The 27,779-nt window shown below is 43.8% G+C and overlaps 1 protein-coding gene across 1 annotated transcript in view; it reads left to right on the top strand.

The window, feature by feature from the left end:
- Positions 1-27,779, top strand: part of efhc2 (EF-hand domain (C-terminal) containing 2) — a 105,657-nt gene that overhangs the window by 74,838 nt on the left and 3,040 nt on the right. The window contains exons 9-14 of the mRNA XM_067992322.1: positions 2,855-2,997; positions 4,137-4,333; positions 7,237-7,370; positions 17,433-17,630; positions 24,571-24,663; positions 26,311-26,413. Of these exons, the coding sequence (XP_067848423.1) occupies positions 2,855-2,997; positions 4,137-4,333; positions 7,237-7,370; positions 17,433-17,630; positions 24,571-24,663; positions 26,311-26,413 (868 nt within the window). The remainder of the gene's footprint in view (positions 1-2,854; positions 2,998-4,136; positions 4,334-7,236; positions 7,371-17,432; positions 17,631-24,570; positions 24,664-26,310; positions 26,414-27,779) is intronic.

Raw genomic sequence — 27,779 nt, 5'->3', positions numbered from 1 at the left:
CTGGATAGAGCAGCGGCCACACCAGCCGCCCCCCCCCCCCCCCCACCCCGACCCCTCCCTGCACAAAACAGTCCTGCAACTACACATATGCCCACTGTAGTGTGACCCAATGGGTAGCATCAAGTGTGGACGTTCATGTTGAACCTCATGAAAGGGGCGTATTACAGAAGCCAGTCAAGCATGGCCAAGACGTGGCAGTAGTTGTGACAATAATAATATTTAATGTGCGTTTAACAAAAAGCAAATATAAATAAAAAACATGACCAACCGTCAAACACCCTTGTGCATCCCCTTTGTGCTTACAAAACCTTCACCTTTCACTTCCGTCTACTTCTACATGGTGCATCCCCTGTGGCTACAGCAGAGGTAGTGGCAGGTTGCTTTTGTTCATGCCCTGACCGATTAGATGCTTTGGATCTACGCCCTCTGGTTTTCGGTGCCCATGGGGCCCATCCAAGGACTGCTCCACCTGCACCTGGAGAGGAGGCAGCATTGCGGGTACTAGTTGAGAGAGGGGGCAACAGGTGAGAAGTGGGGGCGCTGTGAGTGGCGTCCCCACTTCCATGTTCCCTTTTGCCATCATCCCTCCCCTGGGCCAGGCCCACACCACTCCTACCACTCTGCTGAACAACAGTTTGGAGGACATGTGTGAAGCCTTGCAAGGCCAGTGCTAGTGTATCTATCTGCCTGTGTAAGGCGGCAGAATGTTGTTCACCCTGAATCCAAACAGCCTTTGTCAGGCCCTGAATGGACTCATTTGTGAGCCGTGCTTGAAGCTCCATGGAGGCTAGCCTTCCCTCCATCACAGACATTCCCACACTTACTCGCGACACTATCTCAGAGATGCCCTCATGTCCCTGTGACAGTATCTTAGAGATTCCCTCCGTACCTGTGCCACCATTCCACTCATGCAGGAGTTGGACTCCTCCATCCTCTGCGCGACTGTGGAGAGTGCGCGTGGCACCTGATGCTGCCCCTCGATCAATGTCTGCTCGTGCCCACGTGTGTGGTAACTCACCATGTGCGACCCCAACTAACTGCGGTCTGGGACCCATCGAGTAGTGTGTATCTGCGCTGGTGGATGGCTCGTTAAGATGTGACGGTGCACCCTCAGAGGCCGGCAGGTCCTCTGAGGAATTGCCCTTTGCCGTCACAGCGGTCGCTGAAGGCCCTCTAAGCGAACAGAAGGCAATATTAAGCATGATCTGAGATGCTGAAGATGGCAAGGCATGTTAACATCAATTCATATCATGTGTGCTGAATGTTAAAGTTCTGTCACCAGACGTTTGTCGGGTGCCAGTCTCAGCATCCCCGACGGACAGGCACTTGAGGGTGCAGCTCAGCTCCAGCTCCTCCTGCTCCACGTCTGTGAGGACGGCTATCTGTTGTGGTCCTCCTCCGGTCCTCGCCTTCTCCCGTGCATTCTGGGCTGTCTTCTCCTATAAGGGGAGAAAGTACAGACACGTGAGTGAGTGATGGTGACGTGGCCAACTGTTGAATGCATTGGTTTGGGTGCGACTGACCGTGAAAGAGATGCATCAGAGGGTGAGTATGAGACAGAGCCGTGACGTTGTATGAGGATTGGGTTGAGTGGCAGTGATGGGGTGAGTAATGGGGAGGTGAGGAAGTGCAAGTAAGTTGAGGATGAGCTTTGCCATGGAGGGAGTGCAACGAAGGTTTACCAGACTGATTCCTGGGATGGCAGGATTGACGTATGAGGAGAGATTGGGTCGACTAGGCCTATATTCACTAGAGTTTAGAAGAACGAGAGGTGATCTCATCAAAACATAGAAAATTCTAACAGGACTAGACAGACTAGATGCAGGGAGGATGTTCCCGATGGCTGGGGAATCCATAACCAGGGGTCACAGTCTCAGGATACGGGGTATGCCATTTAGAACCGAGATGAGGAGAAATTTCTTCACTCAGAGGGTGGTGAACCTGTGGAATTCTCTACCACAGAAGGCAGTGGAGGCCAAGTCATTAAATATATTCAAGAAGGAGGTAGATATATTTCTTAATGCTAAAGGGATCAAGGGATATGGGGAAAAAGCGGGAACAGGGTACTGAGTTAGACGATCAGCCATGATCATTTTGAATGGCGGAGCATGGCCGAATGGCCTACTCTTGCTCCTATTTTCTATGATTCTTTGAGTGCGTGTGAGGAGTGATGTGATGGCAGTGCAGAATGAGTTGGGGGGTGGGGGCGGTGATGTGGAAAACGGAATGTAGGAAAATGAGTAAGTGTACTCACTTTGGCTGACCTAGTTAGGTCATTGAAGCGCTTCCTGCACTGGATCCAGGTGCGGGAGACGTTGCTGCTGGTAACCTCCTCTGCCACCTCGAGCCAGGCCTTCTTGGTGGCAGAGGCAGGCCACTTCCTCCGGTCCGCCAGGTAGAACACATCCCTCCTCCTTCTCACCCCATCCAGTAGCACCTGGAGTGAGGCATCATTAAATCTAGGAGCAGTCTTTCCCCTGTGCTGCTCCATTGTGCTATTTGGGTTTTTGCTCCAGGACCAGCCGTTGGAGGACTGCCCCTTTAAATAGAGCTCCTCCAGCTGACAGCCTGTGATGCGGGTGCGCAGTCTGCCCTCTGCGTAGCTTTCGTAAGGCAAACCCGGAAGCCACGTTAAGTGGCTCCAATTTACCCGCGATCACGTGGGAAACGGACAAATTTTATTGGGCGGGTTATCCACACGCCCAATCGGGCCCCCCCCCCGCTGCCATACCGTCCCCATGCTATATCACTCTCACTTCTGTGTTCAACACCTGTGTAATTTGTACTATATAATATAAAGTATAATAAATAATGATGACTTCAATATCTTAATGGTTACGCGATTTTTTTTTAGACAGGGATTGGAAAGCAATGTGCTCCGGTTCAGTGTCAGACTGCTTACGGACAATCAAATCAACAGTGAACGGAAATTTGTACTTTCATATTTTTTGAGCGATGACACCATTAGTATTTTTGAACCTCCTCAGTTGAACTCAGGTAAAAATTAACTGTAGCTGCATGCTTAGACTTGTGCAGCCGGGGCTGTATAATCCTCACATACTTATACAGATTACATAAATGGTGCCATAGATGCGAGTAGTGGACTCCTCCAACTGAGCTATGATCTGCAGTACATCTGGGACAGCATTTTCGTTACATGTGCATATGTTTGATGCTCTTCAAGCATTCTTTTAAATGCCTGACCCCTGAGATTTGGGTTCTAAGTCTGCCGATCTGAGGGCAGCCGTCTCTCACCCTTTGGTCAGCAATGATTGCCTTTGCATCTTCCATTCCCAGCTCCTCCTAGCCACTTGAGCTTTGTGTGTTATCATGTGCACTCCCCTCAGTCTCATTAAGCCCCCCCACTCCCCAGGTGGGTGTTTCTGGGCTGCTGCTTGTGAGGGTAAGGTGCAGTGATATGGTTGATGAAGTGGTGATTCCACCATGGAGGAGAATCCAGCCCTTTTTCTCTTAAGTTCAAAAATTCCATCAACTTGTACTTGAGTTTGCAGGAATTTTCAGAATAGATCATTTATATTATTAAGTAACATTTGTGGCACTGTTTGAAAACACATCAAACTGGATTCAATACTCAAAACAGTGCAATTCTTTTATAATGAAACCTTGTTTTTCATTACAAAATTTCACTTGAGGCAATTTTAACTGCAGTTAGAGATGCAAAGGTAGTTAGGGCTTGTAAAATCTTTTATTTGTATTTATACTTTTATGTATATTACTCCCCATCCACAAGTCAGAGGGGGATGGAGAAGCCCAGAGTCGCACCTATGGCTGCTGTCAGTCCTGCTCCAGGGCAGGGCTGGACTGCCAAAAAATCAGCCTCAGTGGCACAGAAAGGGTCTGTCCTTTGGCTGGTTTTCACTTTCTCTACTAGACTGCACCGACTGAATCTTGCAAACTTGTCTGCTGGTGTAGATCGGATTTTGTTTCTTAGTTCACTGTTCAGTGTTATAAGTGCCATTTTGCACTTCTTTGATTTAAAACTTTTATTTATTGACATTCTTTAAATATGTCTCCTGGTTGTTTGGTGATAAAAAATATACATTAGCAATTTTGAAAGGTGACACATTGACATCTTTAAAAATCTGGTGTTTTAAAATAATTTATTATTCCTACAGGTATTCCTGGTGGTAAATTTTTGGAAAGAGGACGAATAAAGAAACCTGGCCAGGAACTCTTTAAGAGTGAGCTATCTGAGTACTTTACTGAGCAGGATCTTTATGTTGGAGCTAATCTCTGCCTGTTCGGGAACAACTTTTTGCTGGTAGATGCTGATGAGTATACTTTCTGTTACATGGAAAAGCGTGCAGATGAAGTAGGTTATGCATCACTTTATTTTCTCTTTTTACTTTCTTATTGCTTCCTTTTAAAGTGTGGGATTGCCTGGAAATAAATTTAAACAAAGTAGCTATTCAGTAATGTGCAACTGTTCGGACAGAACATTTAAAATAAAGTTAAGGTGTACAAATATTATAATTTAGAAACTTATACTCTGAAGAAGATCACATTTACCTCTACCTCTTTTTCTGTGTCCTTAATCCCAAGGGGGGGTGAAGCTCAGCCATTCTTAGCTGCTACCCTCCTTTCCTGCAGATCCATCACAATAGTGGGCACCACAGGAGGAGGAAGATGAAGATGAAGATGGTGAAGAGGATGGTGAGGACCAAGCCATCCAGGAGTCACAGCTGCATGATACTGCCATCCCTCAGGACAGCAGCACATGCTAGACCTACAGCCACCCCCTTCATAGCACCATGACAGCGGAATGTGGGAGGAGAGACCAGGTTGCCCAGGAACACCCTCCAGAGATGCAGCTAGTAGAGGCTCCATACCAGGTTCCAGCTGCTATAAATGTGGGCCACCTCAGTCCCATGATCCCTCTATACAGCATGCGGAGTCAGCTATCTCCTTCAATCCTGGCTCTCCGGTGATATTTAGAAGGAGCACTATAAAAGGTGATAGAAAAGCACATATAGGTACCCAGGAGAAGCAGGGTGTTAGGAAAGATTAGAGTGAATGTTTGTATGGAACTTGGCCAGTGTGTATTAACATAAGAGTATGCACTTATGTTGTGCTTTTTATTCGTGGGGAGCACAGAGTGCTTACTTATTTGCCCAGGTGATGATTATCAGCAAAATCATTTTGGGGCAAAGAGGGATGATGTGTTGTCATGAGGTGGGATGGGTATTGGTTTGAGGGACTATCTCTTTATTTGTAAATAAGGGAGAAGGAGGTCAAGCCATGATGTCCAAGTAAACTGAATTAGATAGAGAGACTTCTGAGAGTGTCTGCCCTCTGATGCCCCTTTCAGCTGTTAGCGAGGACTCCACTGAGTAGATGCTGTACTGATGTTCTGCTCCCTGATGCTCAGGATTCTCCAGAACTAGTGCCTCCTCTTCAGCCATCTCAAACTGCATCTTTTCCTGGAGGGCAAAGTTGTAAAGGGCACAGTAAACCTGACCTATCTAGACAGCAAAAGCGTGCTTTCAGCAGCCAATGGTTCTCTCCAACACGAGCCTGGTAGCTGCATGTGCCACATTGTACCGCTTCTCTGCTTGTGCTTGGGGTAGTCGGTGTGGGGTCATCAGCCACGGCAGCAGAAGCTTTGAATTGTCACCAGTAGTCATCCGTTGATATGATTTTCTTCCTTGAAGAGATCAGGGGATGCTGAATGCCAGAGGATGAAAGTGCCATGACAGCTTTCTGCATTCCACTTGTTGACATGAAGGACCCTCTTAGTAGCATTACAAACTTTCTGCACATTCATGGAATGGAATTTCTTCTTGTTAACATAGGTGAGGGGTAGCTCTGAGGGTGCCTTCAATGCGACATGGGTGCCATCGATGGGACCAGGTACCTTGGGGAAGCCAGCAACCCCATAGGACGGTGTGGCCCTTTCTCTTGTGATTTATAAGCTAATGAAGTGGAATGCTTTTCTGTACAGGGCATTGGTGACCTTTACATATGCATGCCCTTACTACTACCTTATGTTGTAAAGATCTCCCATGGCTCCCTGAAAGGAGCCTGAGCAGTAAATCTTGATGGCAGTGGTGACCTTCATTGCTACAGAGAAAGCAGTGCTGGCAGACAAGCATGGCCTGAGATCTTCATGCAGCAGGTTACAGAAGTGTTCAAATGCCGCTTTTGAGAAGCGAATCCTTATACTGCAGAGCAATTTAGAGAAGTCCTCAAACCTGTGCTGCCTGTAAATTCTTTAGGGTGCTAATATCTGGTGGGCTGCATTCTTCTGGCATGCTGCCTCATTCTCCTTCCCTCCAGCCTGTGCTGTTCTTCCTCCATAATAATAATAAGGGCATACAGTGGAATGCCCAGGGAAAAACCATATCCGTTCCTGAGTTCCTCTACCTCTGCAGTGGGGTGGAAAGCTCAGAGGTTTGAAAATCTTCAGGTGGTCTGATCCAGAAGCAGGCAGTGAAAATTAAGTATAGATCTTGGTAGGAAAAAAAAGCAAAAACAAAAAATGGGTTGAAAAAACATTTCCAAACAGCAGAAATCAGTAACCAGTTTGCAGATTCTTAAAAGCTCACAAACTGCTCACTTCTGCTCTTACCAGGTGTCACAGGCAGCTGCTGCATTTCATATATTTTGGTTAACTTGCAGAGTGGAAAAAGGTGGTAAATCCAGAAAACCTGCGTCTGTAGTGTCACTGGCTGATGCAAATGAGCCCAGCAGAGACTTAGCAGGCGGATCGCAGGAAGGCCAAACAGATCGAGGAAACTCAGGAGAAGCTATTTGAAGCTGCACAAGTGGCGAAGATTGCTTGGACCCGAGTTTTCTCAATAAAAATCATTCTTATGCTGTTTCAGTACCGTTAGTGCACTGAAAACTCAAAAATTTACCTCAGAACTTTACACAGCAGCAAGACATTGTAGTGTTACAGTGCTGCAGTGTATGTCTGTGAGGGTGTGAATGAGGGAATGATAAGTAAATAATGATACCAGCCATGAGCTTCTAGGCCTCAAAATTACTGTTAGTGATATTAACAGACAAGCACGTAAGAGATGTATATCATTACTTTAGCTATTACTTTAATAGAGACATTAACCAGTGGAATATTTGACAGAAGAATACAAATGCATTTAATATTTGTTTTCTAATATTGCCAACAGTTTATTCTAGCCTACTGTATCTTTATTCTTGTGTTTTATTCCATGATTTAACCTCAGCTTTATTTTTGTTTAACTTCTCTTGTACTAGTATCAAAAGGCCAATATTTGCACAATTTTGACCAAGCTCAAAACAACTGGTGATATCCATTCCCTTGAAATAAAAAGGATGCTTGCAGCTCATGATCATAACAGGACTGGCATAATTAGTTATGATGAGTTCAGGTGAGCTCCATAGTGTGTATTTGGGATCAGTCAACAATGTTTCCACATATTATTCATTTACATATTTTACTTCAATCGTTCACTTTTTATTCTGACAAGTAGGCAGAATGATGGGCATTTGGAGTTCAGTAATGCTGCCAGAATGCATTTGGGATTGACTCAATGGGGTTAAATTCGATAACCCCCGAATCCGGGCGCTGGGGTCGCGGTGCACGATTAACCAGTTGTTGAGATGCAGGCAGCTCGTGAGATTCGTGTTGCCTGGTCATTTACCTGATATCTGTGAGCAGCCAGGCCTAGCTGCACTGTTGAGTGGCTGCTCACCAGCATGGGTGCCCTAATATCGCGTGAGTGGCTAGCACCACATAAAGGCAGCCTGCAACTCATATTTGCAAAATATAAGATACGGGTCCGCACAGAGTCTGAACAGAGATCAAACATCGTACACGTAAAACACAGATGCAGGTCCGGTTCCTTTGTTTACAAACTGTTGAGTTATGTTAAAACATTGAATAAAGGTTACGTACTACTAAATTCCACATCCTCCAATCTCATGCCAGACCTCGCCAATCTGCCGATCTGAGTTTGTACCAGGCCTGCGAGAGAGCGTGCACCAAGGTTCTCTGCTGATGCACTAGTGGCCTTGGTGCAAGAGGTGGACAGAAGGAGGGGCATTCTTTATCTGCAGGGGGGCAAGAGGCTCGAGGCTGTGGGAAGCAGTAGGGGACGAAGTCGATGCCAGGGGCATAGCACCATGAGCATGGATGCAGGGCAGGAAGAAGCTTAATGCTTTGACATGAGTGGTCAAGGTGAGTGAGGTCAACTGTCAAGTGGCATCTCCTACCAACTACACCACTACACCCCCCATCACCCACATACCAACCACCTCTTTCAATCAGTACTCAACTCTTCCAATCAGATGCTTCCTCTCACTCACACATTTCCACCGTTGCAAGCCGCATACCCACAACTCACGGGTCACACTGGCAGCTATTCAACTATGACAGGCATGTCACCCAAATATTCTGCAGGACACTTACTGACACATGCCCCACTTTCTTGCAGGAAAAGGTGGCGTATAACAGGAGGCAGCGAGTGACAGTGGCTCCATGGAACATGAACCTGCTGTCCTCTCTCAGGATGACGGCATTCCTGTCCCACCCCTGCTACTCTGCCAGTGCCCTTGCTGTTGCCTGTCAGCTAGCCAGCCCACTCCCTATAGAGTATTGAAACTTTATTATAGGAACCTAGGAAGATAGGAACAGGAGTAGGCCATTTAGCCCCTCGAGCCTGTTCCACCATTCAATGCGATCATGGTTGATCTGTGACCTAACTCCATTTACCTGACTTAGCCCCATATCCCTTAATTCTTTTGATTAGCAAAATCTATCAATCTCTGAATTAAAATTAACAATTGAGCTAGCATCAACTGCCATTTGCAGAAGAGCGTTCCAAACTTCTACCACCCTTTGCATTTGATGTGTTTGTTAACTTCACTCCTGCAAGTCCTGGCTCTAATTTTCAGGCTATGTCCCCTAGTCCCTGTATTCAATTATAGGAGATCCAAAAACAAGTACAAATGCAACAGCAGCCAGAAGCAATAATCCAGCAAGTAACCTGTAAGCCCTGCATGCTCCCTTTAAATAGCGCTGGTGGGGTTCCTCTATGCTGTTTACGACCTGTTCAGCTGTGCGAGGATAAGACAGTGCGTTGGCTGGAGCGTGGAGTTCCAAAATCGTATCTGTCCCTTTAAATTAACATTGCACACTGATCTAACACATTTTCTCCTTACTTTCCATGCTGCTGGCGTTTGTTATCTGCGCGTGCGCAAACGCCTTTACCAAGATGACGTCCGGCGCACATCGTGCTAGAAGTATGTGCAAGACTTTGATGTAGGCTCTGAGGACAAAACGCTTTAATGGTCATCAGAGAGGAAAGGTGGTATTGACTTGCCGAATTCTAGACAAACCATTTTTGATTTTAATTCACAATCCTCAGTGCCCTTCAGTAAAAGGGATCATTTTATCATTAGCATTTTAGAGGGTCTCACTACCACAGTGCTCCCATGTGTTTATGCATTTGTGCATCTGGGTGTCAGTAATTTCAAAGAAGGAGACATTAAGTGATCAGTGCTCCACCCACAAGGAATAGCCTGTACTTTTTCCCACATATATCACGTATCAGGGAATCCAATGAGTCAAATTACTGTATAACTATCCCTATGCCTTGCAATTTCAGACTTCAGGACAGTTTTCCAAGGTGATACCTATTATGGTCTTCAACAGTAGTTGGAGACATTAATGTCTGTGATAGTATGAACTGTTCCTTCTCCTGCAGTCCCTAATCAAAATTATAACCATGCGCTTGGAATACAATAGAAATATAGCATTCAATTTTGAGTTAGACTCTGAGAAGGAGGAGACACTTTTAAAATCATCAAAAGAGGAAGAGATGGTATTGACATGTTCCAATTTTTTTTATTCGTTCATGGGATGTGGGCATCGCTGGCAAGGCCAGCATTTATTGCCCATCCCTAATTGCCCTTGAGAAGGTGGTGGTGAGCCGCCTTCTTGAACCACTGCAGTCCGTGTGGTGAAGGTTCTCCCATAGTGCTGTTAGGAAGGGAATTCCAGGATTTTGACCCAGCGACGATGAAGGAATGGCGATATATTTCCAAGTCAGGATGGTGTGTGACTCGGAGGGGAATGTGCAGGTTGTTCCCATGTGCCTGCTGCCCTTGTCCTTCTAGGTGGTAGAGGTCACGAGTTTGGAGGTACTGTCGAAGAAGCCTTGGCGAGTTGCTGCAGTGCATCCTGTGGATGGTACACACTGTAGCCACGGTGCGCCAGTGGTGAAGGGAGTGAATGTTTAGGGTGGTGGATGGGGTGCCAATCAAGTGGGCTGTTTTGTCCTGGATGGTGCCGAGCTTCTTGAGTGTTGTTGGAGCTGCACTCATCCAGGCAAGTGGAGAGTATTCCATCACACTCCTGACTTGTGCCTTGTAGATGGTGAAAAGGCTTTGGGGAGTCAGGAGGTGAGTTACTCACCACAGAATACCCAGCCTCTGACCTGTAGTAGCCACAGTATTTATGTGGCTAGTCCAGTTAAGTTTCTGGTCAACGGTGATCCCCAGGATGTTGATGGTGGGGGATTCGGTGATGGTAATGCCGTTGAATGTCAAGGGGAGGTGGTTAGACTCACTCTTGTTGGAGATGGTCATTGCCTGGCACTTGTCTGGCGTGAATGTTACTTGCAACTTATCAGCCCAAGCCTGGATATTGTTCAGGTCTTGCTGCATGCGGGCACGGACTGCTTCATTTCATTTGGTGTGTCAACTTTTTTTTCATGGAAAGCACTTAGGATGTAAGTTGTGTCTTCTTTTCTCTGGCTGCTGGCCCTCCTGCTCCACGTCCTCTCCTTCCTGTGCACCTTCTTCATGCTATGTGGAGGGAGATCCTTCCAACCCCTCTTCATCTTCATCGCCTTCAGTTTACGGAATCAGCAAGCCATTTATCAAAATAATATTGTGTAGTAAACATTAACCTACAATGATTCTGGACACCTGACTACATTGTATTGCAGAGCTCCACCAGATTTATCCCATACCCTCGCAAAGTCCTTTATGGTCAAAGACTTTATTCTATTTTCTTAATAAGGCAGAAGACTACCTTTATCTGGCCATCATCTCATCCAAAACCTGAGCAATAATACATAGAAATGAAACTGCAGAATATCTATAGTCAGTTTTATCACACTTCTTGTAGTTGCATGGGTCTCATTATATTTATTATCCCCCTTTGTCTGTGGAAGCCTTACTGGAATCAGAAGCCTTGACTTCAGGGCATAGCCCTGATCAACAATCAGCCATCCTGACATATGGCTCAGAGTCATCAGCGCTGGTATGGTGGATTGTTGCATGATGAAAATGTCATGGCAGCTTTCTGGATTGTGGGCATTCATGTGCATGATGAGGCAATTGGCATCATACACTAGCTGCACACTAACAGAACGCAAGCCCTTCCTGTTCAGGATATTGATGGGATTGTCATATGGGGCTTTGATTGTCACATGTGTTCCATCAATTGCACCTTGCACTTTTGGGAACCCTGCCAGCCTGTAGAACGTGAAAGCTTTCTTTCTGTTTCTCTGGTTCCATTTGGAAGGATATGAATTCTAACATATCTCAAAAGAGCATCAGTCACCTTCTTCGTGCAATAGTGAGCTGCAGCCTGACTAATGTGGCAAAGGCCTGCAGATGCTGCCTAGACGGATCCAGGGACAAATAAATTCAAGGCAGTGGTGATCTTGACTGGTACAGACAGTATTGTTCCACTGATGTAAGTGGGCTGCAGATCTTCAGCCAGCAGTTGACATATCTCCCCATAGCCTCCAGGGGAAGCAGAGCCTTCTGAGGTACTGATATTCAGATTCGGGTGAATTTCCATGGCGATTCTCCCACTCATCTGCCATGTCCGAGAGGTGAGCAGAGTATAAAAGGGGAGGCCTAGAGCGGGAAGAGAGTCTAGGAGTCTAAGGCAAGTCATGGCAGCGCAGCTCGCACCCGTGATATGCTCCTCCTGCACTATGTGGGAAGTCATGGACACTACCAGTGTCCCTGGCGACCATGTGTGCAGGAAGTATGTCCAGCTGCAGCTACTGGCTAACCGTATTTCAGAGCTGGAGCTGCGGGTGGACTCACTGTGGAGCATCCGCGATGCTGAGACTATCGTGGATAGCACGTTCAGTGAGGTGGTCACACCGCAGGTAAGGAATACGCAGGCAGAAAGGAAATGGGTGACCGCCAGGCAGAGTAAAAGGACTAGGCAGGTAGAGCAGGAGTCCCCTGGGGCCATCTCCCTCTCAAACAGATATTCTGCTTTGGATACTGTTGGGGAAGATGGCTTATCAGGGGAAAGCAGCAAGAGCCAGGTTTGGGGCACCACGGGTGGCTCTGCTGCACAGGAGGGGAGGAAGAAGAGTGGCAGGGCTATAGTGATAGGGGATTCCATTGTAAGGGGAACAGATAGGCGTTTCTGCGGCCGCAAACGTGACTCCAGGATGGTATGTTGCCTCCCTGGTGCTAGGGTCAAGGATGTCACGTAGCGGCTGCAGGGCATTCTGGAGGGGGAGGGTGAACAGCCAGTAGTCGTGGTCCATATTGGTACCAACGACATAGGTTAAAAAAAAGGGATGAGGTCCTGCAAGGTGAATTTAAGGAGTTAGGAGATAAATTAAAAAGCAGGACTTCAAAGGTAGTGATCTCAGGATTACTACCGGTGCCACGTGCTAGTGAGTATAGGAACAGGAGAATAGACAGGATGAATGCGTGGCTGCAGGGATGGTGTAGGAGGGAGGGATTTAGATTCCTGGGACATTGGGACCGGTTCTGGGGAAGGTGGGACCTTTACAAGTGTGACGGGTTACACCCGAGCAGGACCGGGACAAATGTCCTCGCGGGGGTGTTTGCTAGTGCTGTTGGGGAAGGTTTAAACTTGAGTGGCAGGGGGATGGGAACCTGAGCGGGGAGTCAGAAGGGAATAAAGTTGAGAGCAGCAAGAGAGGGGAAGACCCAGGGGAAATCTACAATACAAATAGTACAAACAGTTGTTCAAGAACAAGTGAAAGGGAAAAGCGTAGAGCAGTGGAAAGAAAGTGTACTTTAGGTACTTTAGGCACGACAGATAAAATGAAAACTAGAAGGCGTAAGGCGATTAACCCAGCATCAAAGCTGTGGCAGGGGGTTGGGAACCTGAGCAGGGAGACAGAGGAAAGCATATCAGGAAGGGACAGAAGGTATGGAGTAAAAGGTAAAGTGTTAAACAAGGAAAAAGCAGGAACTAAGTGTCACAAAACATATTTGAAACTTCTTTATCTGAATGCACATAGCATTCGTAACAAAATGGACGAGTTAACGGCACAAATAACTACGTATGGGTATGATCTTGTGGCCATTACAGAAACATGGCTGCAGGGTGACAACGACAGGGAATTAAATATGCCAGGGTATTTAACAATCAGGAAGGACAGGCAGGAAGGAAGGGGAGGTGGGGTGGCTATGTTAATAAGGGAAGGAATCACTGTAATACAGAGAAAAGATATTGGGACAAAGGATCAGGATAATGAAACAGTTTGGGTAGAGATAAGGAATAATAAGGGGCAAAAAACACTCGTGGGCGTAGTATATAGGCCTCCTAATAGTTGCAACTCTGCTGGAAGAAGTATTAATCAGGAAATAGTCGGGGCATGTAATAAGGGAACAGCTATAATTATGGGGGATTTTAATGATCATATTAACTGGACAAATCAAATTGGGCAGGGCAGCCTTGAGGAAGAGTTTATTGAGTGTATTAGGGATGGATTTCTTGAGCAGTATGTAACTGAACCAACAAGGGGGCAAGCAACCTTGGACCTGGTCCTGTGTAATGAGCCAGGATTAATTAATAATGTCCGAGTTAAGGATCCCCTTGAAATGAGTGACCATAACATGGTTACATTCCATATCCAATTAGAGGGTGAGAAGGTTGGTTCTCAAACAAGCGTACTGAGCTTGAATAAAGGAGACTATGATGGTATGAGGGCGGAATTGATTAAAGTGGACTGGGAAAATAGATTAAAGGGTAAGACGGTACATGAGTAGTGGTGTTCATTTAAGGAGTTATTTTACAACTTTCAAAAAATACATATTCCACTGAGGAAAAAAGGGTGTAAAAGAAATGACAGCCATCCGTGGCTAAGTAAAGAAATTAAGGATAGTATCCGACTAAAAACAAGGATAAGGTAGCCAAACTTAGTGGGAGGATAGAAGATTGGGAAGTCTTCAAAAGACAGCAAAAAGTAACGAAAGGATTGATTAAGAAAGGGAAGATAGATTATGAAAATAAATTAGCAAAAAATATAAAAACAGATAGCAAGAGTTTCTACAGTTATATAAAAAGAAAAAGGGTGGCTAAGGCAAACGTAGGTCCTTTAGAGGATGAGACCGGGAAATTAATGGTGGGAAACATGGAGATGGCAAAAATGCTGAACAAATATTTTGTTTCAGTCTTTACGGTAGAGGACACTAAAAATATCCCATCACTAGACAAACAGGGGGCTCTAGTGGGGGAGGAGCTAAATACGATTAAAATCACTAAGGAATTAGTACTCAGTAAATTACTGGGACTCGAGGCGGATAAATCCCCTGGACCTGATGGCTTACATCCTAGGGTCTTGAGGGAAGTGGCAGTAGGGATTGTGGATGCTTTGGTAATAATTTTCCAAAATTCTCTGGACTCGGCAAAGGTCCCGGCAGATTGGAAAACTGCCAATGTAACACCCTTATTTAAAAAGGGTAGTAGGCAGAAGGCTGGAAATTATAGACCAGTTATCTTAACATCTGTGGTGGGTAAAATTTTGGAGTCTATTATTAAGGAGACAGTAGCAGAACATTTGGATAAACATAATTTAATAGGACAAAGTCAGCATGGCTTTACAAAGGGAAAGTCATGTCTGACAAATTTGCTTGAGTTCTTTGAGGATATAACGTACAGGGTGGATAAAGGGGAACCAGTGGACGTAGTGTATTTGGACTTCCAGAAGGCATTCGACATGGTGCACATAAAAGATTATTGCTCAAGATAAAGAATCACTGGATTGGGGGTAATATTCTGGCATGGGTGGAGGATTGGTTATCTAACAGGAAGCAGAGAGTTGGGATAAATGGTACATTCTCGGACTGGCAACCAGTAGCCAGTGGTGTTCTGCAGGGGTCGGTTCTGGGTCCCCAACTCTTTACAATCTATATTAACGATTTGGAGGAGGGGACCGAGTGTAACATATCAAAGTTTGCAGATGATACAAAGATGGGAGGGAAAGTAGAGAGTGAGGAGGACATAAAAAACCTACAAGGGGATATAGACAGGCTGGGTGAGTGGGCGGAGATTTGGCAGATGCAATACAATATTGGAAAATGTGAGGTTATGCACTATGGCAGGAAAAATCGGAGAGCAAGTTATTATCTTAATGGCGAGCAACTGGAAAGTACTGCAGTACAAAGGGATCTGGGGGTCCTAGTGCAAGAAAATCAAAAAGTTAGTTTGCAGGTGCAGCAGGTGATCAAGAAGGCCAACGGAATGTTGGCTTTTATTGCTAGGGGGATAGAATATAAAAACAGGGAGGTATTGCTGCAGTTATATAAGGTATTGGTGAGACCGCACCTGGAATACTGCATACAGTTTTGGTGTCCATACTTAAGAAAAGACATACTTGGTAGGGCGTTGGGGAGAGTTATAGAACAAAGAGATCTAGGAGTACAGGTTCATAGCTCCTTGAAAGTGGAGTCACAGGTGGATAGGGTGGTGAAGAAGGCATTCAGCTTGCTTGGTTTCATTGGTCAGAACATTGAATACAGGAGTTGGGATGTCTTGTTGAAGTTGTACAAGACATTAGTTAGGCCACACTTGGAATACTGTGTACAGTTCTGGTCACCCTATTATAGAAAGGATATTATTAAACTAGAAAGAGTGCAGAAAAGATTTACTAGGATGCTGCCGGGACTTGATGGTTTGACTTATAGGGAGAGGTTAGATAGACTGGGACTTTTTTCCCTTGAGAGTAGGAGGTTGAGGGGTGATCTTATACAAGTCTATAAAATAATGAGGGGCATAGATAAGGTAGATAGTCAAAATCTTTTCTCAAAGGTAGGGGAGTCTATAACGAGGGGACATAGATTTAAGGTGAGAGGGGAGAGATACAAAAGGGTCCAGAGGGGCAATATTTTCACTCAAAGGGTGGTGAGTGTATGGAACGAGCTGCCAGAGGCAGTAGTAGAGGCGGGTACAATTTTGTCTTTTAAAAAGCATTTGGACAGTTACATGGGTAAGATGGGTATAGAGGGATATGGGCCAAGTGCAGGCAATTGGGACTAGCTTAGTGGTATAAACTGGGCGACATGGACATGTTGGGCCGAAGGGCCTGTTTCCATGTTGTAAACTTCTATGATTCTATGATTCTATACTTGCTCTCGAGGCAGTACAAAGAAGGTTCACTCGGTTAATCCCAGGGATGAGGGGGTGGACATATGACGAGAGGTTGAGTAGATTGGGACTCTACTCATTGGAGTTCAGAAGAATGAGAGGCGATCTTATTGAAACATATAAGATTGTGAAGGGGCTTGATCGGGTGGATGCGGTGAGGATGTTCCCAAGGATGGGTGAAACTAGAACTAGGGGGCATAATCTTAGAATAAAGGGCTGCTCTTTCAAAACTGAGATGAGGAGAAACTTCTTCACTCAGAGGGTAGTAGGTCTGTGGAATTTGCTGCCCCAGGAAGCTGTGGAAGCTACATCATTAAATAAATTTAAAACAGAAATAGACAGTTTCCTAGAAGTAAAGGGAATTAGGGGTTACGGGGAGCAGGCAGGAAATTGGACATGAATTTAGATTTGAGGTTAGGATCAGATCAGCCATGATCTTATTGAATGGTGGAGCAGTCTCGAGGGGCCGATTGGCCTACTCCTGCTCCTATTTCCAATGTTCTTATAACTTAGGCGGAAGAGCCACAGAAACCCTGGATAAAGGGCTGAAGTCATAGCACACAATCGGGAGAATCCCCATGGAAATTTACCCCCGTTGTCCAATGTTTTTGAATTATCGGGTTAATTATGTGTACCTGAGAGCTTCCTGCAAACTTTCAAATTAATTTATTAGACTGATTGCTTACTCATTCACATTAACTGAATGTTCTTCGACTTTCAATGGTAGTGTTTGAATTTCTAAAATTTCATTTCTTTTACACTACGATTATTTATTACATTTATTCTATTTGGTTGCACTTATCTTGGGGGCCATGATGTGATTTTTCCTGAAAGAGAATACTTCTGCATTACTGACTGCTAAAGGAGGAGCTATTACATGATGTTGCTTGCTGCCTCATTGCAATCAATTAGTCATATAACATAACATTTATAGTACCACCTACAGATGCAGTACCTATGGAAGCTTGAATTTACTCCCAATTTTTAATATATTATAAATTATTATTACTGCCTATAAGAATTTATTTCATCCTTTGTTTCTAAACAGGAATATTCTGATTCAGATTGGAGAAGGACAGCTCACTGAACATGAAGTCATGACAATGGGCCGCTACTATAGTATCCGTGAACAACAAGATACGGACATTTGCCTCATACTGGCTTTTGTCCAAGAGGCGCTGAGAAAGAACTCCTTTGAAGATTTCCCCAAAGTGACTGAGGCTTTTATGTATGAGGATCGACAAAGGTAACAAACATAGTAATAAGTATCAGGTAACAATGTCAGTGTTCTGATTGGTTAACAGAGTGTTGTGAATCTCCAACATATTCCCAGAGATTTTGTAATGTAATGTTTAATTATATTATTCATGTTCCTCAATTTATATTCTGCCCACTGCTATTTTAAAGTACTGTGCTGTAAATACCTCATTTGTTTCTGAAATCAATTCATTGGATTCATAGAAATCAGTTTTTTTTAAAACTGTATCTTTTTGCAACAACAAACAAGAAGGTATTAGTGGATTTTACCATTTGCTTTTGCCTCACATTAAAACGATCCTTAAAACATCAATATATGCATGCTTCCTTGATCATTGATACTGAAGTAACATTTTAACTTTGGAAGATTTTACATGAAATTCATCTGCAAATTATATAAGCTATTTTCTCTTTTTCAACAATTTATTTAGGATTTTATAATGAAAAGTGTAAACCCCCATAACCAAAAAAGAGAGAGAATAACAACAGAATTTTATTGTATAAGAAGTACAAGGTACATTTACAAATGCATCGGATAATCACTGTCAGTATCATACATAAGCCTTGATTTCGTGAGAATGGCAAAATAAGGAATATTGGAATAGCTGACTGGTCCAAGCTAGCTCACAGTGTACTGAGGTGACTGGACCCAATTTTTGGAGGTCAACTCAATTGAATAATTAGCATAAGGTCACAGCATAACTTTGGCTTCCCACCAGCATCTAGCCTAATGGGGGACTTTGCAAAGTCTGGCCGGCATCTCAAATTTAAAGGTAAGTGGTTGCAAAGGGTGGGGTGGGGTGGGGAGGTAATATTATTTATAAAGTTTCAAAATTTATTTTAATTATTTGTCAGGCTGGAGTGGGGTAGGGGAGGGGAAAGGAGTACCTGGCAAAAAAGAAGTGAGAGGAAACCCAACGTAAAGATGTTAAACAGAGTCAATGGGTAAATGACAGAGTGGTATAATGCCCAACCCCCCTAATTTGCTAGCTGGCATTTTGAACATGCTGCTGTATGAGATGGATTTTTTAAAAATTAATTCTCAGGATGTGGGTGTTGATGGCAAGGCAGCATTCATTGTCGTCACTAGTTGCTATGAGAAGGTGCCTTTAGGCCAATACCTAGGTAATCAGTAGTGAGCTCAGGGGTCAAACTGAAAACTTCAATCATTGTATTTTGGCTTACTGGTTATATTGTGCCCTTATCTTCTTTGACTTCAGAGGGTAATAAAATAAACATTGTATTGAACTTTGATTTAGACTATAAACAACCAAACAGATTTATTCAACAATAAATGGATGTGAACAATAGCAATGCACACTGTAGTTTTGCAGCAATTACAGACTTAAATAATTTCTTCACAGAAAATAAGAAAACAACTGCCCTTCTGCAAACTTTCCACTTCTTGCTGGAGACAACCATGTACCTGCCCTTCTCCCCCCACCTCCTCAGAGAGGCAATAAAAATCACACAGAGACCTGTAGTTAATTCACAAATCCTCGGTCAAAAATTGCTCTTTGAGCCCTCAAAGGCAATCAAGCAAGCCCCAATGGCCCAAACCTCTTAGTTATTACTCAAAATCTTACCTCACATGGTTTTTGAAAAATACATCAAATGTCTTCTTGAAGGATTGCAAGGAGTCAGTCACCACTCCCACTTCTAGAATGCTGTTCCACAGGTAGATCGCTCTCAGATAAATAAAGCTTTCTCACATCCATTCTCAATCCCTTTTTTCTCTGTTTAAGTGGGTGGCCCTTAGTTCTACCTGGCCACATCACCTCAAACAATCAACCTAATTGTATGTTATCAATGCCTTTAATAATTTTTAAAACCTGAATCAGATCCCCTCTAAGTCTGTAAGGGCAAACTTAAAATCGTCTGGGCGACTCATCCTCTGGCGTCCCACACCAATCCCACAGGCTACAGTTTTAACCTGCTCTTCTAAGCAGGTGAGAAAGGATTCTGCCAGAAACCGGCGAGGTCCTTCTTTACATAGACAGATCGGGCCTCGATGACATCATCATGGTCCAACTGCTATATTAACTATGGGCCTGAGCGGGGAAATCGTTGTGGCTTTCCCACCAAGTCCATCGAACAGGAAGAGGAGTCGGGTCCACAAGAGGCCCAAAAAGGTAAGTCTTTTTTATTTTTAAAAATTTTCCCCGTGGGACCAGCAGGAGCAGGAGTGCTCCTCCAGGCCTCACAAGGAAAGTTTAGACCCCACTCCTGCACCAGGCTCCCCCCTCCCCCGATCGATTTACCTGAGTGCTGGAGGCTGTTCCTTTGGAGTCCCTGATATTGTACTCCCGCCCGCCATCCAGCTGCTGCTCCCCACTGGTTTCAGGGAGGAAACTGGCCCGGGGGCATGCAGATGAGGTTCAGGAGTTAAAATCTCCCAGGCATCACACTGTCGAGGTCAGGACGGTTTCTGCCCACCTTGTCCCCCTCGCCCAATCCCCACCCAGAGTTAAAATCATGCCTTATGTCTCTCCAGCGAATCCAAACCCAAGGCATGAAGTCTATCTCCGTGGCTCAATGCACTGAGGTCAGGAAGGACTTTTGTTGCCAGTCTAGATTTCTCAAGTGATATTTGTGGACAAGGTCATTTATGTGGGGGAACTTTGGAGAAGATGAAATATGCTATGTAAACAAGTCTAAAAATTCTGCAACTTTTGGAAATCTTTAAAAGTTGATTCTGGTTAACATTTTTCAGTGTTTAGTTAATTCATTGTGTGGTTATGCAACTATATAGCTACTTCTCTCAATTCAAGGTTGCTTGATTCAAGTTGTCTGATAGAAAAGTCTGAATTTAGTACTATGTTACTTACATTGCTTAATTTGAACTATTGGATAATTCAATTTTTTAAGTGCAAAAAACAACATTGGAACCTTTAACATTATAATTTTCCACAAAGCAATTATGTGTAATATAAAATCTCAAGTGAAACATTTTTTTAAAAAAGATCTTTACTGTTCTTTACTTCAACTACATCAGAAAGTCATCTGAGAATGGAACAAACAATTGAATAGAACAGAATAGAGTGAGTTATTACTGCAAATGAAATGAGATCCTTAAACATTTCGGCGAGTTCATGTGATAAATGTAGTTCTTCACGTGCAAGAGAACAGAACGCTGCTGAAAGTATTGTGGGGGGAAAAAGCCTTGAGGTTTTTTTCCTTCAAGTTACATTAATAGAGGCAGAGCTTCCGTTATTTTACTTTGCTGACATTTTTTTTGCCAATTTTTGTCCCTTTTTCTTCTCTTCTACTGTGGTATGGTTCATAAGCACCAATTGCCCTTGGTACCTCATCCAAGTGGCCATTCTTTATGCATCAGCCTGTGAGTGTGGTAGGCTATTTGATCATAGAGAGCTTCACAGTCAAGACCGATTCTGTTTTCACCAGATTAATTAGGACAAATCCACATACACATTTTTTCCAGCAGTGGTTAGCTGATAGCACCAGGAGTGGGAACCCTATCCAACTTGTATGTCCCTAGCCCATGGGCACTGAGGCTAATTGCAGCCGCTGATTCACTAATGTTCTTCAGGGAAGCAAACTTGCCACCCCTACCTGTCTGGTCTATGTGTGACTTCAGTTCCACGATATGTAGTTGACTCTTAAAAATGCTCCCTGAAGTGGCAGCCACTACCTTCTCGGCAGCTAGGGGTGGACAACAAATGCGGCCTTACCAGTGTCGCCCACATTTTAGAGCATAAAGATACAATTACGCTGTTATTGCGCTAAACGCAGGTTTCCTCAATCTTCTTAGCAGTGCAAACCTTACACCTGTCAAAGCCCCTCAGAGCTCATTTGCATAGCTGCACTGTTCAAGTACAAAGAAGTTTCCTGGATTTATGCTGGTCCTGCAATCGATGTAAGCTACCCCCAAAAAAAATGCGCCAGAAGCTTCCCTGGTTACTTTACACCAGTATAAGAAAGAAGTTGGTGAGCTGAAGAGGGTACCAACTTCACTTACTGTTTACAGACTACCAAGCAACTTTGTTTTAACTATTCCTTTACTTTTTAAATCAATAACATCTGCACTTCATTTTACTGTAGTGGTTTCCTCTCTTCCCAGAAAACAAATTCCCCGACCCCAAAACCCACACTTCGAATAAGAAAAGGATTTCCCTATGGGTATACCACTCATTGCCATTGTTAGAGAATGTATTTATTTATGATTACATCTTCAATCTATTCCTCATAATCAATAAGGTTCATGAAACATTAAGGTCAAGAGCTCATAGATTTATTAAGTATATAGTATTTGCAATAGTACTTAAGCAATATGCTTAATCATATAGTACTTAAAATCATACTTTCCCCTGCCAAATTAGTTTAAACCCTCCTCCACAGCACTAGCTAACCTCCCCGCAAGGACATTGGTCCCAGCCCTTTTGAGGTGCAACCCATCTATCTTGTACTGGTCCCTCCTGCCCCAGAACTGGTCCCAGTGCCCCAAGAATCCAAAACTCTAATTAAAAAGCTAATGTTTTACACAGGTGTTCTCTTCTGCAGGACTAACTCTGGCGTCCTTTTACACACTCTCTATCAGGTGATTAATTCACGCAAGTGTATTAAAACTGCCAGTGCTGTAAGGGTCAGCCTCAGTTCAACAGTTCATTAGCCACCATCTTAGAATTGCTGTGCAGCTATACAATTGTAGCATCAATTAGTTATTTTAAGACATAACAATTTAAGAATCATACTATCCAACTTAACAAAGGTTAAAAGTTAACAATACTACAATATCAAATCACTTCAAGTCAGCAGCAGTATTCTATTGCTACTCTGATCAACCCTTTCCATACACCATCATAACCGAGTGTGGCGCCAAGGAGCCCTAGTAAAATTGAAGTCAATGGGAATCAGGGGGAAAACTCTCCAGTGGCTGGAGTCATACCTAGCACAAAGGAAGATGGTAGTGGTTGTTGGAGGCCAATCATCTCAGCCCCTGGGCATTGCTGCAGGAGTTCCTCAGGGCAGTGTCCTAGGCCCAACCATCTTCAGCTGCTTCATCAATGACCTTCCCTCCATCATAAGGTCAGAAATAGGGATGTTCGCTGATGATTGCACAGTGTTCAGTTCCATTCGCAACCCCTCAGATAATGAAGCAGTCCGAGCCCGCATGCAGCAAGACCTGGACAACATCCAGGCTTGGGCTCAGAAGTTGCAAGTAACATTCGTGCCAGATAAGTGCCAGGCAATGACCATCTCCAACAAGAGAGAGTTTAACCACCTCCCCTTGACATTCAACGGCATTACCATCGCCGAATCCCCCACCATCAACATCCTGGGGGTCACCATTGACCAGAAACTTAATTGGACCAGCCATATAAATACTGTGGCTACGAGAGCAGGTCAGAGGCTGGGTATTCTGCGGCGAGTGACTCAGCTCCTGACTCCCCAAAGCCTTTCCACCATCTACAAGGCACAAGTCACGAGTGTGATGGAATACTCTCCACTTGCTTGGATGAGTGCAGCTCCAACAACACTCAAGAAGCTCGACACCATCCAAGATAAAGCAGCCCGCTTGATTGGCACCCCATCCACCACCCTAAACATTCACTCCCTTCACCACCGGCGCACAGTGGCTGCAGTGTGTACCATCCACAGGATGCACTGCAGCAACTCGCCAAGGCTTCTTCGACAGCACCTCCCAAACCCGTGACCTCTACCACCTAGAAGGACAAGAGCAGCAGACACATGGGAACAACACCACCTGCACGTTCCCCTCCAAGTCACACACCATCCCGACTTGGAAATATATCGCCATTCCTTCATTGTCGCTGGGTCAAAATCCTGGAACTCCCTTCCTAAAGGCACAGTGGGAGAACCGTCACCACACTGACTGCAGCGGTTCAAGAAGGCGACTCACCACCACCTTCTCGAGGGCAATTAGGGATGGGCAATAAATGCCGGCCTCGCCAGCGACGCCCACATCCCATGAACAAATAAAAAAAAATAGATGAGGATTTGCAGCAGCAGTGTGTCCAGGCCAGGAGAATCAGGCAGCATGGCTGAGGACAGCAGTCCACCACGTACTACCTTCCCCACACATGCACAGGCCATATATGAAGACCTTTCTGAGCAGCTGTGCACCCAATGGTTGCCTGGAAGGATACTGAATTGTAAAATTGGAGGGCTGCTGTCACTTTAATTGCCACGAACAGAGCAGTTGTAGCAGTGGAGTGAGTCAGTAAATCTTTGTGATGAAGACGGCAGAGATGCCCAATCCTATCCTCAAAGAGGTCCTTGTAGGTCCGGTGTGGCCAGTACATGCATTCTCCTGGCCTGGACATACTCCTTCTCCATTATGGTGGCATAGAGTGGTATGACAATCTCTTGTCCAAAGTGGTTCTGAGTGTCAATTTGGGGGTCGGGGAAGTTAGGGGTCCCAAAACATTTTTTCTTGGAAGAGAGGAAAGCCCTACGGTAAAATGAAGTGCAGGTATGATTGAAAAATGTGAAGGAACAGGTTAAAAAAAGTTGGTGCCCCCTTCAGCTCAGCAACTCCTCACTTAAACTTGTCTGAAATGATAGAGGGAGTTGTCAGACCACTTTTTTTGAGCTATAAAGTTACACCAATTACAGGAGCAGCATAAACCCAGGATGCTCCCATGTACGTGAACAGTGCAGCCATGCACTGAGTGGCTTTGGCGGGTGTGAGATTTGCACTGTTTAAAAATATCGAGAAAAATTACGTTTAGCACTAAAACGCAAATTTCCTCCATCTTTTCAGCCCAACAATGATGTACCAACAGCATAAGTGCTGAAAACAATGAGAAAATTCTGCACCAAGGTTGTTTGGATGTGTGGTTTTATCCTTAAGTGTACTTTTAAGTCAAGTCTCACCAGTGTGCCATTTAAGTGTTGAAGTTTTGACCCATTTAGTGTAATGTCTTTTTTTCCTTTTTTTTAAACAGAACTGGATTCTTGCCAACCCAGGAAAGTAGAAATATTTTGAAAGGTTTCCAGCTACCTATACCAAATGATATTCTTGATGCAATGATTTCAAAGTAGGTTTATTCAGCATATAGAAATCCTATTAGGTGCAATCCATTGGGATAGATAAATTGTTTACCTATAACAGTAGTGTGATAACAACATTTACTCTGCAAGGAGAAAAGTTGGGATTGTAATAGTTTGCATTTATTAGGACATTGCCAGGATTATAATAGGATTAGATAAGCATGGGAGTCGATTTTCATGCTTGTGTTTTGGTTGGGATGGAGTGTTAGCGGCTCCAGAATTTGAAAAAAAAATTGCGCCATTTTGCGACCGAGGCCCGTCCAGTGTGATTTTTGAATAGGCCTCAATCCGAAACAGGCAAGAGCCTAAAATCCATCTGCAAATCGGGGTCCAACTAATTTCAGGGCTCGAATGCCATTTTGATTGCCACCCGTATTGCTATCGACAGTTCTTCAACCTGCCTACAAACCATGGGCGGTACAAGTCAGGATCATGCTGCTTTCAGTGATATTTAAAGGGATCCTCAGTTGCTCTCAGGTAAAACACTGGGAAGTTTTTACAGACTTTTGGCTTGTATTACATAGTGGATTTTGACTACTTATACCATTTACAACAGCTGGTAGTGCCTGTATAACATTGTCATCTGGTAAGGGGCTTCTGGCAATGCACTTTTGCCATCATATGGGTCCTTCTGGGAATTAAACGGTGCTAGTGGAAGTGGAGGAGGATCAGTGGGAAGGAGCACAGAGTGCTGTAGCTTTAGGGAGAGTAAATAGCAGTTTACCTTCCATTATTTCAAATCTGTGTGCTCTGCACTTTAGAATAAACAGCTGGGATCTATTGTTTGTAAGTACTGTTGATGCCATGATTATATTACCTGGAATAGGAAGTAAGACAGGATCACATTCTAGTGAATGGGAACATTTTGCATAAGAATTTATATCTATTCGTAGATTATAAAGCCCTCTTCTGTGAAGATATCTTTTCAATTTCCCCCCAATATCCTTGGGCCCCTAACTAATTGTGGAGGAGCTGGTGACCTGCTCCTCGGCCTCCACTAATGGTGTTCTGAACTAGCCACTAGGAGGCACATGAGTGTTGCTTGATGATGTCTGCTTCAGATTTTCTCTTTATGGGTAAGTGTCTGGCCTCCACTTGGAGCTCACAAAAGCAACATGGATTAGTGGTGTGTGGGATAGAGAGCCCAAAGTCCATTAATATATGGTACTACAAATTGCTACTCCAACAGGTTGCACCACCATGTACTAGAAAAATATAACCTTATATATGTTTTGCTGTTTTTAGTGCTGTTCACTGTTTCACCCCTCCTGTTGTTGCTGTTAGTAATAATTCTGAGAATAATGGTTGGGATTAAATCTTCTCTTCAAATTAAGACAATGTGCTAACCGGAATAATGCTCCCCACCTGAATTATTTGAATTCTATATTAAAAATTAGAACACAACTTTCAAAATAATACATAATCAGCAGTGCAGATTTGGGAAAATATTACTTGAGTCTAGGAACTGCAGAGTACACTTCAGATTCATTATTTAATGGAATTTTTTCTTTGAAGTCACTCATAATGTTCATTTGAGATCAGATGATGTGAGGCTAGGAAGTGCACGCCAATGCTTCACAACAGCAGAACTATATTCTTATTGTCTTACTGCATTCATTTCAAAACAATTTAAGGTTTCAAAGTGATGATGGACAAGTGGCTTACAGGAACCTTATCTCAGGCTTGAACTGGAGAGAAAACCCTGTACCGCCCGTAGATGTAAAATTCCCTATCAAGGTAGGACACAGAATATAACATACACTGTATCTAGCTGCCTTGCAGTAGGCCAATGTGTAAACATTGATAAAAATTGTACTGCTATTATTACTAGATTGTTGGTCTATACTGCTTTATTTGAAACAATTTTTTTTTCATTATGTGACAAAGTTCCAATAGGCTGTAAAAGATTCATATTTCTCCAAAGCAAGACCTATACATTCTAGAATCATTCTAGACCAGCTCCTATAGCCACTTTTTAAAGTTTAACTTCTCTTGATCTTTGGTTTTAAAACAATATATATATAACAATTTCTATTTATTCAGTTGCTCATTTATTTAATGTTATTCTTTTCTGAATGTTGCAGCCATGTAGGTGGCACACGAATAACCTTCATACTTATGGCAGTCACAATGTGAATTATATCATCCTCATTGAACACCTCTTCAAAGCTGCAGAACAATGTGAACAGAAGCAAAATTATTTTAATTAGTGCTAATCTGATCGTATTACATTATTTATAGAGATTTCATTTGAAGTGATGAGATAGTTGCTTATAAATCATTATACATCAACTGCTCTGCTCTCTCCATGGATGCTGCCTGGTCTGCTGAATGTTTCCAACATTTTCTGATTTAGTTTCTGATTTCCAACATCTGCAGTCTTTTGCTTTTTGTAAATCATTATATTTGTTTTAATGATGAAGGTTAGAACTCCCAACCAGAGGGTCCAACTTCCAGATCCTATACTAAAAGGGCAGTAGAACTTGGGAGAGCTCTTGTGAGTTTTACAGATTGTGGGACTTCGAGATGGAGAGCACTGTAGCAGTGGCATAATTCATCATTATTAAGGAAGGCAAAGCTGGCACAAAACGGGCACCCCTTATCTAGGCGGATGCGATAAGAACTACAGTGAACCAGAGACCTTGGGTTTCTACACAAGGGATGTAAAAGGAGAAAAAATGCATCCAGTTTTGGTCTGCATCCAGATATATCATTGTACTGCAGATATCAAGTTCTGAAAGGATTATATTGTTAAAGCTTCTTAATGTGGACATGGTTGTGGTTCGCAAAACATTGGGGGTGAATTTCTTTGGAGCTTATCCCTCTCCACTCCTGTAACTTTGCCGGAAGTGCAGCAGAAACCCATGTAAACAGGACTTCCACCACACTTCCAGTGAAGTTACGGAGGCAGAGCGCAGAAGCTGTGAAGAAATTCACCCCCGATTCTCTTTACTCAATTGTTCCCATTAAGCCGACACTATAGAATGCATGAGGAGATACCTTAGTGCTAGAGTACAAATAAATATCCCTATTAACAAACATAGATGACTGTTAATAGATGAATGCTTCATTTCATCAGTTATGGTAAATATATAGAAAATAT

This window comes from Heptranchias perlo, chromosome 11 (genome assembly GCF_035084215.1).
Source record: "Heptranchias perlo isolate sHepPer1 chromosome 11, sHepPer1.hap1, whole genome shotgun sequence".
In the NCBI taxonomy this organism is placed as follows: domain Eukaryota; kingdom Metazoa; phylum Chordata; class Chondrichthyes; order Hexanchiformes; family Hexanchidae; genus Heptranchias; species Heptranchias perlo.
Note: the sequence above shows the minus strand (reverse complement) of the source record. Positions and strands in the feature narration are given on the sequence as shown.